The 14,515-nt window shown below is 44.4% G+C and overlaps 1 protein-coding gene across 2 annotated transcripts in view; it reads left to right on the top strand.

The window, feature by feature from the left end:
• Window positions 1-14,515, top strand: part of LOC129385062 (uncharacterized) — a 254,450-nt gene that overhangs the window by 46,467 nt on the left and 193,468 nt on the right. Inside the window, exons 1-2 of one of the 2 annotated variants that reach the window (XR_011894792.1) lie at window positions 4,306-4,494; window positions 11,105-11,150. Coding sequence is in view for 1 of the 2 variants with exons in the window: in XM_072288281.1 (XP_072144382.1) it covers window positions 11,105-11,150 (46 nt within the window). In the remaining variant the exon portion in view is untranslated. Of the gene's footprint in view, window positions 1-4,305; window positions 4,495-11,104; window positions 11,151-14,515 lie in introns of those variants that run through there. The other variant, XM_072288281.1, reaches the window with a different exon arrangement.

Genomic DNA, 14,515 nt, shown 5'->3' with positions numbered 1-14,515 from the left:
CGCGTTTAGCTTCTTTGACTGCGTTTTTAAAGTGAAGCAACCTGCTGATACGCACGCCAGCTATCAATTGTGTTCGGCTTTTTAGTTTGGCGAAACAGCCGCTTCTTCCTGTTCAAGATACGTTTTAGGGATGCATTAAACCACGCTGCTCGATGATTACACCAGACAACTCGGAGGGGTACGTATTTTTGTACTAATTCATTAACTTTATTTTTAAAGAGCGACCAGTTCTGTTCAACGCTCCGAGTGTAAAAGTCCGGCATATATTCTTCTACAAAAGCTTCAAGTTGCGTGTTCATTGATGCGTAATCGGCTTTACTGTGGTCTCGAATGTATTTTTGTTTGCTATTGGGACGGTTGATGTTTTCCTTAAGCTGAAAATGAATAAAACAATGATCGCTAAGCCCTGGCAAAATGCTTAAAGAATTGACAAGATCCGGAGCGGTAGTCAAAACTAAGTCAAGGATGTTAGCACTAGTTGCTGTAGTTCGAGTTGGTTGAGTAATCAGCTGAGTAAGATGGAAATCAAAACACAAATCGAGAAATGCCTTGCTATCACTGGATGAGTCGGATACAGTTGGCACAGGATAGGACCAGTTTATGTTGGGGTAATTGAAATCCCCCATTAGGAAAATGGGTGAGTGTGGAAGCCTTGTTACGATGGTATTAAGCAGGTCATGAAGTTCCGCGCAAAACGTAGAGGAAGCGCTCGGTGGCCTATAACATGCGCAAAAAATAACATCGCGGTGGTTTAATCTAATTCCTGCGCAAACTGCTTCTAAACCGGAAGAAAGAGGAATGTGAAACGAATTGAGCCTATCGGCCACTGTGATAAGCACGCCACCACCTAATCTAGTACCACGGTCACACCGATAGATACAATATTGTTGTTGGCATTCGAATACTTCCTTGTTCGATATTTTTGACGATAGCCAGGTCTCTGTCAAAGCGACAATGTCGGCAGTGCATGTATCGATTAAGGAAGGTATGTCATCACGTTTATTTACAACACTACGAATGTTAGAAAAGAGCAGATTAATATCAGGTGCAAGACGGTGTGTGTTCGAATTTAGCTATGCCGAAGGTTTGTACTGTCTTCAGGATCGGCCCACGTATGAAAAATTGTCCGTCTACGCGCGCACGCGATCCGCCAGATCCTATCGATAGACAGTTTTGCTATAAAATCAAAATTGGGAAACAGCGTTACAGAAACTGTCTGGGAAGGCAGCTGCGAGAAAATTTCTTTTTAAATAAATGTTCCTTACAGTGCAGAATACTTAGCCACGAGATGGCCGAAATCTCCATATATTCGGGTCGCTGTCACGTCAACCATGGGACATAGGATTTGCAGTGAAGCAGAAAATACGCACGTTGCATTCAGCGCGTCACGATACATTGAAGATGAACGAGTCAGACAAAAACCACAGTTCATTTTTTCCTACCACATGGTTCTCGCGAACGTGGGCGACGCGAGAGAAAGCCCAATCTCCACATTATATGCAGGGAGTGACGACGCCAGCCACCAAGGGGAGATGGAAAGAAGTGAGCCTTAGCCAAGGCGCCGTAATGGCCCACCGGATGACTGGGCCTTTTAGGAAGCCCTTTGAAACGGAGCACCGAGGCCGGCCGCCGAATGCGCGCCACGGCGCATGCTTTGCACTTTAACGGTGTGCATTCCCGCTTTTGCCAGAGATCCGCCCACCATCGCGTTCATGCTTTTGTTCTCGCTTCCGAGCGAGTCCTCATTCAGCCCCTGTTTAGCTCGGAAGCACGCCACGCAAAGTTGTCCTTTTTTTTCAGTCAGGGTAAAAAAGCACCTTTCCTCGCGTATTGCGCCGCCTGCTGAAGCTGGGTTTGCGAGTGCGTGGGTGTGTTACTTAGACTCGGCAGGACAGGGCAGGCGCGTTCCTTCTGGGCAAGGGAAGGAAGAGAAGAAGGCGGGACAAAAAAAAAAAGCGAGAAAGAAGGGTGTCCCAGAACGTAACCCTGTGTTTCAACGCGAATCGAGGGAACGATCGCACACACCACAATGCAGCTGAGCAAAGTAGCGATCTTAGCTTTGTTTCGATGCTTTTCTGAGACACTGCGCCAGATGTCCCTTCGGTCTTCCCCTGGATTCTCTGGGCTCTTTTTTTGTCTAAAGAGACAATGAGTTTGCGCGTTCGAGACAGTTCTTGCTACCAGTTAGTCGTGACTGCTGTTGCAACAGTCACGGCTGTTTAATTGAACCGAGGTAATGTGGAAGTGTAGTCAAGTTATACCTTGGAACCTCTAAGGAGATTCCTCTTACACAGCTTGCTCACGTAGCGATATAAAATAAACAGGACCGATAGTTGCACATATTAAAAAAAGACAAAAAGGACTCAAAAAGCAAAGAAACCATTCATAACGAAGCAGCTAGAAAAACAGTCCAATAATGTCTTAAAATGATCTTCAGCGCATCAGAATCCCGTTTATTTATTTATTTAGTCATACTGTCAACCCCAATAGGGACTATAACAGGAGGGCAAGTACTAGTAAAAAAATATAAATAATAATAAAAAATAAAGCATACAACCAAACAAAATGTCGCGCATTTGAGGGCTGTAAGACATGCATCAAAATCTACAAAAGTAAAGTGCTCAGATAAATGACATTGGCACTTGGTTTATATGAGCACAGAGGCAAAAACATATTTCTGTTTTAAATTGCGAGGCTAGCAAATCGCTTTCAATTATTTTAGAGAAACGAGCTACAGGTGTGCTTCTGATAATGGAGGGGTCAGGTTATTCTATTCCCTTATCGCCACGGGAAAAAACGAGAGTTTGAGAGCACCTGTATGATATCTGTAAGACGCAAAAGTATGGGAACGTTTCTGGCGGGTAGTTCTTGCTGTGAATTGCTTAATATAATGGGACACGTATATAATTAGGTGGTTGTGTAATAGTAGGTAAATTACCTTTAAGCGCGCCAATATCGCACATGGTTTTTTATGGTTAGTAATCCAACCTTTTTAAGCAGTTCTGTGGGCGAATCTCTTCGGTTAAGTCTGTTAAAAATGACCCTAAGTGCATTTCTTTAAACACCTTTGAGTCTGTTGGATAGTTTTCTCGTGTGCGGAAACCAAGCAGTGTTTGCGTATTCCAGGATGAGTCTGGTAAGTGTATTATAGGCCAGTAACTTTGCGTCTGGTGGTGCTACCTGTAATCGTCTTTTTTAGAAAAAGCAGTCTTTTCAGTGCAGATGATGTGATGTATGGTATATGAAAGTCCCATCCTAGATCTTGTGACAATATGACACCTAGGTATTTATGCTGCTTAACTTTAGACAGGTTAGTTGAATTAATGGTATAATTAAAGCTGGATGAATGGATAACAGAGCGGACATTTTTTCCTTAATGTGCCTTTGCCAGTCACTGAATCACACTGAAAACGACTCCAAGGCTTTATGTAAGGTGATGTGGTCATCATGGGAATTGATTTCTTTGGACAAAATGCAGTCGTCTGCAAACAACCTGCATCCGACATTAACAGATGAACGCCGATCGTTCACAAAAAGTAAGAATAACACCGGCGCGAAAACACTATTCTGCAGTACATCCGAGGTCACGAAAGGGTTCCACATGATTGAGTTTTGCAAATTGTGTTCTGTCTGAGAAATTTGGTGATCCAGTCAAGAATTTGTCTCTTGCCCAGGGTAAACTGAAGTTTCAGAATAAGTTCCTTATTCGACACCCGATCAAAAGCTTTAGAGAAATCCAGTGAGGACGACCTTGGAGTTGCTATTTAACATTTTATACTGTAAGTCATCAATTATTGTTGGCTTCCTAGAAATGTTCTCCGAATTCGCAGAAGAATGCTCTGTTGAAAATGATTCGATCGTGTTTTCAAGCTCGCCCACTCTTTTCATCATAGATTCGAAATCTTTCTTCAAGGCGGCATGACTGAGCAAAACCCGGTTGATGGATTCCAGAAGGCTCACATTATTAGCTTCAATGCGTTGCACACTGTCAAAAACTGAATTAAGCTTCTCCTCCTGAGGTTTAGTCATAGGATCAGGATTGGATTCAATGTCACCTCCAAGAAGCAGAAGTCGCCGAAGTGTAATGCACACTCTCGAACTACTTCAGCGCACGGAAGCACGACAAAAAGAAGGATCGTCTGATCGGAAGCTGTGACAAGGTAATTTAGAAAGGTAACCAACCTGTAGGGCGAAAAATAGGCGCGTGATTGGTTGTTTCATTCATCGTGCCTCCGTGCCCACTGAAGGGATACTGCTGGATGCTTAATCTTATCCTTTCCAGGGTAGATGACGTTGACCTCGCAGATGTGCACTGGTGGTATTGCAGGGGGCGTTCGATGCGCTTGGTTAAGTTCACGCAAACTGTTGCCAACAGGCGTGAGTCCAGGGCAGGGGCGGCAGCGCAAATTCTGTCCAAGGGCGGAAGGTCATCCACAAAGCCAAGCCCCGACGCACCGGCCATGAAGACGACGAACTGCAGGACGAAAAACATTGGTGCGTGAGCCTCTGGTTGTTTCATTCATTGTGCCTTCGTGCCCAGACCATAGACCATATACCGTGTGTACAAGGTCACTATAAAACCAAACCTTCAAAATAAAGCGGTACACTTTAGATCAACGATACCAACCGCATATTATTTGTAGTTGTTATGCGTTACGAGACTATTTTTGCAGTGCGATTAGCTAGCCAACTAGATACGCTTCAGTAAAAAAAAAAATTTAATGTTTGTTTTAGGACATCAGTCGTCTTCGAAAAGTTGTAAAGAGTTCTGAGACTAACCTGGTTAAGTAGTTATTTCAAGTAAACGCGGACGATGGTTGCAGCGATAAACATTTGTTATTGTGATGCATCACTGACGCCGGCGGCCGGCTGCGCGTGAAGTGTATCGGGGCTCCAACGTGGGCGCCGTTTTGCTCTGAAAAAGCATAAAAAAAAGAGCTTGCCTTTTTCTCATAAGCGGCGTTTAGCAGAGCAGAGGCTGCGAGGCATGGGAACGTAATGGCTCGCGAAAGATGAATATGATGCGTATGTCTGCTATCCCGACACATTTGCGCATTGTTGCGCAACAACGGACAGTGCGGACACTTAGGACGCCCCAGGCCTCGGTAGCACTCAACAAAACGCGGACAAACGCATTTTGTAGTGTTCGCCTTGCTCATTGTCCAAGGCGCCAGTAGCTTCCACGGAGCTGGAAGGACTTTCTCATGCACATTCTTACAGCGCCATGTGCCTTTTTGTGCTAGCTGCCATGGTTACGTTACGTTTTTACGTGGTTCTTTCTTCCGTGCTCTAAAGAAGGCCCGTAAACTACAAAAAAAGAAATAAAGAAAGTGTCCGATGATTACGACACTCCCTAATGCCGAATTTCAGAGCAACTTGATACGGGTTTCTATTTCGCGGTGTATTGAGGCAAAGAATTTCAGACCGAAATCCCCGCGTCCACTGGCAGTGGGCGGGCCAGTGCCACGGCCGGTGACGCCAGCGCCTGCGCAGTATGGCAACGCTGTCATGATGAGCGTCATTGGAGGCTGCTGTGGCAGAAGACGATGAACACGCGAGCAGTGGCACGAGCGCGTTCGCGTGGTTACGCTGAGGGGCGCTCTCAACCAAGGAACGGACCCTATGCGAACTGCGCTCTAAACGCAGTGCCAAGCGCTACACCAAATCACCTTTTTCTGGCGTGATATTTGGCCGTTAGTAGTATACGTTTTTACCCCATAATTTCGGGTATAAATGCCATTGAATTGAGAATTGTTATAAAAATGGCCAGAAGGATGCATATTGAACTTCCTGAATAGGCGTCTGAGTGGTAATTGCTCACAGTGCCAATCAGATATTCCGACAAAAGTTGCAGACAAACCAGAGCAAGCATGAGGGCTTTTCAAGGTGTCGTATGTTAAACGCGTCGAGGTAGATTGGCTTTATTGACAGTACACGGCAGTGACTCTCTTTATAGGACATCAGGCATGCTCCGTACCTGGCAGAGAGATACAGTCTTTCGTTCGTTACGCGTGACATAATGACATGCACGCTGACCAGATCAGCACGTGGTCTGTTAGTTTCCCTAGATCAAGAAAAGGCATTTGCTTGCCTTGAACATAGCTACATATTTAAGGTACTGACCTAGTTCGGCTTTTCATCAAATTTTATTGAACTTATTAGTACTGCCTATTCAAATATCCGAAGTACATTGTTTCTTGATGGTCGTGAAAGTGCGCCATTTCCCGTTAGTCGTGGTGTTCGTAAAGGGTGCCCTCTATCCCTAGTGTTCTTTGTGCTCTGCCTCGAGCCATTTCTGCGTGCAATACTGAGAGACCCTTACGTATCGGGTCTCCCACTGCCTGGTAATGGTGTTGGGAAGGTGACAGCCTTCGCCGACGACATCACATAGTATCTTAGGAATGAGATAGCTTATGCCGTTGCCTTCGAATTTTCACTGAGTACGGAGATAGTTCAGGTGCTGCGCTAAATTTTTCAAAATGTCGTTAATAATAATATTTGGGGTTTTACGTGCCAAAACCACTTTCTGATTATGAGGCACGCCGTAGTGGAGGACTCCGGAAATTTTGACCACCTGGGGTTCTTTAACGTGCACCTAAATCTAAGCACACGGGTGTTTTCGCATTTCGCCCCCATCGAAATGCGGCCGCCGTGGCCGGGATTCGATCCCGCGACCTCGTGCTCAGCAGCCCAACACCATAGCCACTGAGCAACCACGGCGGGTAAAATGTCGTTATTTGTTCATTGGTTCACCACAGACACACCTAAGTCCTATTTTCCGTCTTCAAAGGAGCGACTGTATTCGCATTCTAGGCATTGATTATACCTATGATGGCATATCAGACTCTGTGTGGCTCTCAATTCTTGAAGATGTAAGGTGAAATATTCAAAATGTTAAAGGGTATGATTTACCCCTATTAGAAAGAAGGTACTTAGCACAGTCTGTATTTTGCGGCCGAGTGTGGCACGTTTGTCACGTTATACAGTCACCCTTACGAGTTACTAGGTCTCTGCAGTCCCTTCTTGGTACCTTCTGGTCGGGAAGTACAGAAGTAGTCTGTCGCGTGGCGTTTGGGCAACCACGCACTCGTGGTGGGTTCGCGTTCCCATCCGTGTCTGTCCGCTGCCGGCTGCTTGCTCTTGGATTTTTGCTCCGTCTGTTACAGCGTGATCCGTGTCCTGCGCGTGAACTCGCCTATAATTTCCTTGACACAAAAATTCGTTACGTGTTACCAGGCTGGCCTTAAATCGCAGACCACAAGTGTTAAACGCACCTGTATTTTACTCTATGGCCGTGGAATTTTATCGCCACATGCAGCAGGTATGTTTTGATGTAGACGTTCTCGAAAACCGTGTTGTAGATATTATGTCAGCCCTACTGCTTCCTCCAGTTCCCCCTGCGCACCACGCACGTTCCAATAATGTTTCCTGGGATGCAATAACGGCGTCATTTCTGTCAGGCCACCTACGCGATTTCATGTGGCGTCTAGCGTGGCAAGCGCTTCCAACTCGTGACAGGTTAGAACGCTGGGGCGTAGTCCCATCTTAGCAGTGTCCAAATTGCCCACTTCAGGAATCCAATAAACATGCGCTGCGGCAATGCGTCGTTGCTAGGGTATTTTGGAGGGCCGCGCATACTGGTTTCCGTGGCCTTGGAGTTAACCACTTTATTATATCTGGTCGCTGCTCACGTGGCCGCCTTGCGCGACTTTAGTTGCTGCGGAGGCCTTTTGTCTATGGCGTAGCCGGTGCGAAGTAGTTGCCGCGGGACCTCGCTGCCCCGCTCTGTTTCCACTTCTGGGGAGGCTCTACTTTGAGCTACTGTCATTTCTGTCAGATGAGTCGTTTTTCCTTGGGAAGAAGAGTTCCTTCGACAGTGGTCATGCCGTTTCCTGTCGCTGCCTGATAGACGCGTACGGCTTAATATTCGACCAGCCTGGTTGTTGTAGCCAGGCCATCAGAGGTGTTCACTGAATGTGCGCAGAATGTAGGTGCCTGTGACTTCTGTGTGTGCGTGATCTCGTATACCTGATCATTTTTGTAAATATTGATCTCATAGCAACACTTCAAAATTATGTAAAATGTCTCTGTTGCATCATCATTGTACATAATCATTTTGTACACTGTATATATCAACATCATTTTATATAACGTGACAATTAATTTCTGTGTAACTGTGTGTTGCGTGGGTCTATGTGGTTATGTGTTAGTGAGTGAGGATTCGGACACTTCTTTGAAATCGTGCCGTGTATACAGTGCTTCGTACTTTGTATATGTGATCGTCCTAGTGGAATTGTGCCGTGATTGTGACTCATTGTTCATACCGTCTCTTGTTGAATAAACTTTTTATAAACACATTCAAAATTATGTAAAATGTTTGCATGATATCATCATTGTACATAACCATCGTGTACGCTGTATATATTGAACATCATTTTATACATGTGACAATTAATTTACGTTTAACTGTAATTTTCCGTGGGTCTTTGTTGTTACATGTTAATGAGTAAGGACTCGGACACTACTTTGAGAACGTCCCATGTACACAATCCTTCGTTTCTTGTATATGTTATCGTCCTGGTGGAATTGTGCCGTGATTGTGACTCAGTGTTCGTATCGTGTCTTGTTGAACTAAACATTTTCTAAAAATACGCAAAAGAATTCGACAACTGTGGCAAAGTCTTTAATTGGTAGCTGAAAATGTAGCTATGGTGCGACAAACCAACAATTCTTATTTAGGCGAAAGCCTTTCTAGGCTCATGGTGAAGTTTATGTCAGCAGACCTGACCGTCGGAGTCTCCGCCGAAACATTATCACGCCATATGAAGACAGATTAAAGAATGAAAAATCATTGATAGTGACAGTTAGTGAATGATAACGTTATAATAGAGATTGGTAGAGGTTAATAATGACTCAAATGACTACTACTGACTTGTAATGACTACTGATTGGGAAATGAACAATATGTCTAACGACGGCTTGTAATGACCACAATTCATTACAAATGACTAAAAATGCTTATTGATGAGCAGTAATGACTAATAATGACTGAAATGACTTGTAATGACTAGTGATGGCTATAAAATGACGAATATGTCTAACAACAACTTGTAACGACTACAATTGACTAGAACTGGCTAAAACTGCTTAGTAATGACCAGTGACTACTAATAATGACAGAAATGACTTGCAATTACTACTAATGACAACGAAATGACCAACATGTCTAACAACGGCTTGTAATGACCACAACTGATTACAAATGACTAAATATGGTTAGTAGTGAGCAGTAATGACTAAGGGAAAGAAGAGAAAGAGAAGAGGCAAATAGAGAGCCGAATGATAAGAGGAGGAAGAGTAGGCTTTCGCCGTTCATCTCTTCAGAGGGAGCTTTAGCTCGGGCCCAACTCCGGCGTGGCCGATGAAATACACGTAAAACGCAAAAACTCTTTTCTGAGATAACCCCTGGACCGATTTTAATGAAAGTTGTTGCATTTGATACAGAAACCTAAATTCTGGTGACTGTTGGAAGCGGAATTTCGATTTAGGGCCTCGATCTTGTTAAAATAATTTTTGAAAAATTTGAAAGTTCGAAAATATAGAAGCACGAAGTTTGCAAATTAATAGCTCTGCATCAAGAACAGATATCGCGGTTCTGTAAACGGCACCCATTATATCGTTCAAAACGGACAAATTCGATATGTCACTTTATATGTTACGTGAATTTGTTACGTTGTGTACAACGGTTCTGCAAAAAGCTGTATTTCTGTATTACTGAACTTTTTTTTTATATTCATGTGTAACATATCAATTTTGTCCGCTTTTGATATGCTATTAGATTCAATTCACTGAATTATGATATAATTTGTCATTGCTGTGTTACAGAGTTGTAAACTTGAGAGTGTCGTTTGCTGAAAACTTTTTATTTTAGGCATTTTTAATCAAAAATTGACGGCGTAAATCAAAAATTCGAAACTAACAGTGACTAGCTTTTAGGTTTTTCTTTTAAATGCTGGAAACCTCGTCAAATCTGGTCCAATGGTTGCCGAGAAAAACGAATTCTCCTTTTACATGTATTTAGATAAGAGCACCCGAGCTAAAGCTTCCTCTTATTAGAGATCTTAAGAGACCCTGTAATTTCTTTTTCTTACAGCGATGTTGTATATGCCTAGGCGAGACGCTCGCGGTCCGACCATATGGTACAACCACAGAAGCCCTCCGGCGGAAGGTGTAACGCCATTGGCTACGCCGATAGTGACATCGTTTCTCTCTCGCAGCAGAGCCTGCGCGCAGCAGTCTCTGCTGCGCGCAGAGACTGCTGCTCTCATTATGCTCTCATTTCGCAATGGGACAGCTACACATCGTTCGTTTTCCTGAAGAGCAGCTTGAGAAACAGCAGCCGGACGTTTAGAGAAAGCACAAAAGTGCCTTCATTGCCTTCTGAGCCGATGATCGGTGGGTACAGTGCTCTAGTACCGTCTGTTCACTCAGAAAAAGACCATCTAGTTTCCTCAATGTGTTGGACAAAGATTGTCTTTCTGGTTGAAATTGTGGACAGTGGCACAATAAGTGGTCAGTGTTGTCGCATCCGCAAACATCGCGTACAGGACTATCAGCCATTTAATAACAGATGTGACACGAGAATGTGTGTGCTTGTGTCGTCACGATGAAAACCGATTACGACAACAAATATGTTCGTACCTTTGTTCAAAATTATGTCATCTCTGTATCGTGTGCTAAACAGCTTCGTTGGTCATCCACCTTCATAAACTGGTACGGCTCATGATTTTTATGTAAGGAAGCATTATCTGTGCAGCCTGTCAACACTGTGCAGGTTGTATTTTATTCAGCTATGTAGCCATGGCACCTCATATGCTCCTTCGCATTCGCCCACTTCGATCCAAAATTCACGCCCGTTAATTGCTCTCCACTCCGACGGCAAGAAATAAAAGATGAAATCGGCCATCGCTAAGTCTCACTTCCTGCTGAAGGCTGGACATTGGTATGTTTTGTCGTTGTTATTGAGATTAGCTCTTTGTTTTGACGCTGTTAGCACTTCACAGACGATGCCGATTATAAAAGGGGTTTGATTTTTTCCTAGCAGATGGCACCACAGCCTTCGCGCTGACGATGCGGACCACATTAAAAAGGTAATTGTTCATTGCTTTATTATTTTCTACTCCGCTCTTGTACTCTACGCGATGACGGTGACGAGAAAATTCCAACTAGATGCCGAGCAGACGACGCGGCGTGGGTGGGCACATTCGGAAGGACCTTTGCCCCTGTTGTCGGCTTTATAATCACTAGCATAACCAGAACCTTACTTCGTAGGCTGCTTAAAGCCTGCTCGTGACGTAGGACCGATATCAAAAAAAAAAAAAAAGTCGCTGACCGTAGCAGCCTCTAATCATTGGTGGACGATCGGGCCTTCACGAGTCATCACTGCGGTTCACATGACGACGCCAAAACCACATCGCAGACAGCTCTAGATCTAGAGGAGCTACCTCCTTTGCTTTCTTTCTTCTTTTTTTTGGGAATACGGGTTTTGTTTCTCTTTGTCACAGGAGGCTGTTTTCTTGCCACGTAAAATTTTTAAAATTTCAGAGAGTGCGCTGACGCCACTTCACGCCATCTCTGGCTGCAACGCCAAAGTCTCTCGTTCACCATCACTCGAGGTGTGAAACCTCCATAGAAAAACAAATTGCCGTCGCACCACGTACGACATATAGTGACGCGTGCCACCTCGGTTTTAGATGTGACACCATCGGGGGAGAGAGGAGAAACGCTGCATGCGCACACACGCAGACAGAGATAGATGCCCGCGCTCCTGTTGCGCTAAGTCGCCGACCTCGCGAGCAGCGTCGAAATTGCGTGATCGCGTTTGGTTTTCGTTTTGCATTACTTTCCTTCTTTTCATTGTGTCATCGTCATTTTTTTTCGCTCATGCATCGATGCAGCAGTTGACTAGACAAAGTTTGCACACGCAGGACTATACCCGTCTCGCGCCCGAGGCGAAACGACGCGGAGTATTGAATAAATTCCGTGAACCAACAAGCACTGCTCCCGAAGCGCCGGGTGATCCTGTGCGTTATATTGTATGTATATGGGAGTGGGCGCTGAAAGGATGCAGCTCCGGATCTGTGGTTCTCTGTTCTCTCTCTTCCTCTCTGCTCATCACTGTAGACTGCGATAGGGGACCCAGAGATAGTTTTCGCGATAAGGCCCTGACAGAGCTTGGTTCACTCGTGAAAATGGTTTTGTCGGTACACCTTCGCAGCCCGTGAAACAGAAGGCAGGTTTGGTGTTTCGAGATTAGTAGTGGTCGAATGTTATCGATGGTTCTATTCATTGTCTGTTGTCGACGAACCTTTTATAATCTGATTGCATACGCGACACGAATTGGGTAGTAGTTCCTGAAAGGCGCGTGGTCACCGGCGAATACGCTGGAACATTGGACGACTGGTATATGAAAGATCAAATCAGATTTTCGACGATCGTCGCCTTTGCTCGCCGGTTTCTTTACTATTGAGTGTTACTTGTGCAGGGCTCAAGTACGACCAATAATTTGTAACTCCCAATTTTGACTCAGCATCATTCCCCGCCGTCACTACAACGTGACAATATCTCTAATACAGATTTTTCAATTATACTTTGCCCAATTCTTACATAGTTGGCTGTGCAATGAGCCACCAAAAATGAAATCGTACGACAGCTCCTGACATGGTATGACATGGTCGTGCAGGTGCTTGCAAAGCGATCTTGTAGACAGGCGACGCAAGCGCAAGCGCTGATGTCGGTATTTTGTGCACAAATGTTACTTCAAAGGTAAAAAGAAACCTTTGCTACAAGCGTACATTCATTAATCAAACCAGTTCTTTATATAGAAAAGAGCATACAGATCCCTAACCTATTGTTTCAAGCTCAGTTTAGAGCAGGCTGTTTCAGGCCGGACTTTGACGGATAAAGACAAACTACTCCAGCAACAAGAGAGGTGAGCGTCGGCGCGCGTCAGAACTTGTGTCCAGTGGTTGGGAGCTCTTTTCCTCCAACCGACGCGAAGCGACGCGTTCGCTCATCGGCGCGGGCCGAAGCGTACCGACGCATGCCAGTGGTTGGGCCTTAAGAACTGCGCTTAAAAAAAAAAAAGACGTCACTGATGCGTTTGCGCATCTTTATACGTAGCGACGTTATGTTTCGATCGTGCCTGATATTGAAGATGAGGGACAGTTTTTTCTTTTCTTCAAATTCGAAGGATCGAAGCAAAAAAAAAAATTAAAAAAAATAAAAGCACGAACTGCGCTGCAAATATTTATAAAATATGTAAAGTAAGTCTAGGCCATTCTTTTCGACGCCGTTCTTAATTCGGTGGTTTTGTAAATTTGCACCTAGGTATAGGTTAGCAAACCAAGGACGCATTATTCTGGTTGACCCCCTGCCTTTCTGTTCTTTTTGTCTCTCTTTTATGTATTTGGACACCTTCGTTTCTGAATAATAAGGCGCCGGTGCGTTCCAATTGAACCTCAGAAGTTGTTCTTCTGTCTTCTGCAGGCAGCCAAGTCCCCTTCCTATCACTGCTGGCCCCCCTCAATCATTTGTTTTCTTTTTCTAGTCATCTGAATATGTGCGAACTAAAGAATATACTTGACATGCGTTCTTCGAACACCTTACGGTTCGCGCTTGATTCTCCAAATACACAGGTACTATGAACCGAATTCACAAAACTGCGTCATTGTTCCAGTGAAAAGGCTATCTCGAGAGCTGCACTTCAGAGAACTCGCTCCAAGATCACACTTTTTTGTTCGATTCGTTTTCCTTTTTTTTTGTTATCCTCTCCTGGAACTTCAAAACAGCGCTTATCACTGCCTTTGAGGAAACCCAAGCTTCGAGTGGTTCTCAATTGTACGAAAGCATATAAGAAGACTTTCCTCAACGCAAAGAAAATAACGAGAAAGAAGTAGGCAGAGAAGTAGCGCTGTAGTCAAGTAAATATGGTACTGCGAGCCCTGCTGCAAGATAGCATAGCATAGAATAAACTTGACAGAGACGGGGGAACTGGTCCTAACACAAACGTGGCCCAAATGAGCGAGGTCTGCTTTGTGTGGTGAATTATGGATAACATATTATTTTTTGTACGATGCATAACACAGGCATAAAAAAAGGACAAGAGAATTGTGCGACCTTGCTGAATCACAGCCCAATTTCCATTGAAGTTGTTCTTTCTTGAGCCGCTTGCACCTTCAGTCGACTGGAATCAAACAACAAAATTTAAAACATTTGCCGCACGTTACTCATCCTTTGAGCAACTCGCGTGAAATGCGACCTAAATTTAACGCTTACGAGCACTTGATAGAAGGCTTTTTTTTTTCTACGTGGTTATTCATTCAAGCACATTTAGCTTCGCAGGTACGGGAGCTATAATGCTCCCCTAAATCTCTCTAAATTCGATGTCACTATGAATTCTAGTTCTCCGTGTACAGCGGGCTATACTTCTCCGCCACTCCTGAGACACATTTAT

Source organism: Dermacentor andersoni, chromosome 5 (assembly GCF_023375885.2).
Source record: "Dermacentor andersoni chromosome 5, qqDerAnde1_hic_scaffold, whole genome shotgun sequence".
Classification (NCBI taxonomy): Eukaryota; Metazoa; Arthropoda; class Arachnida; order Ixodida; family Ixodidae; genus Dermacentor; species Dermacentor andersoni.
The sequence above is the reverse complement of the archived record's forward strand: the minus strand, read 5'-3'. Positions and strand labels throughout refer to the sequence as shown.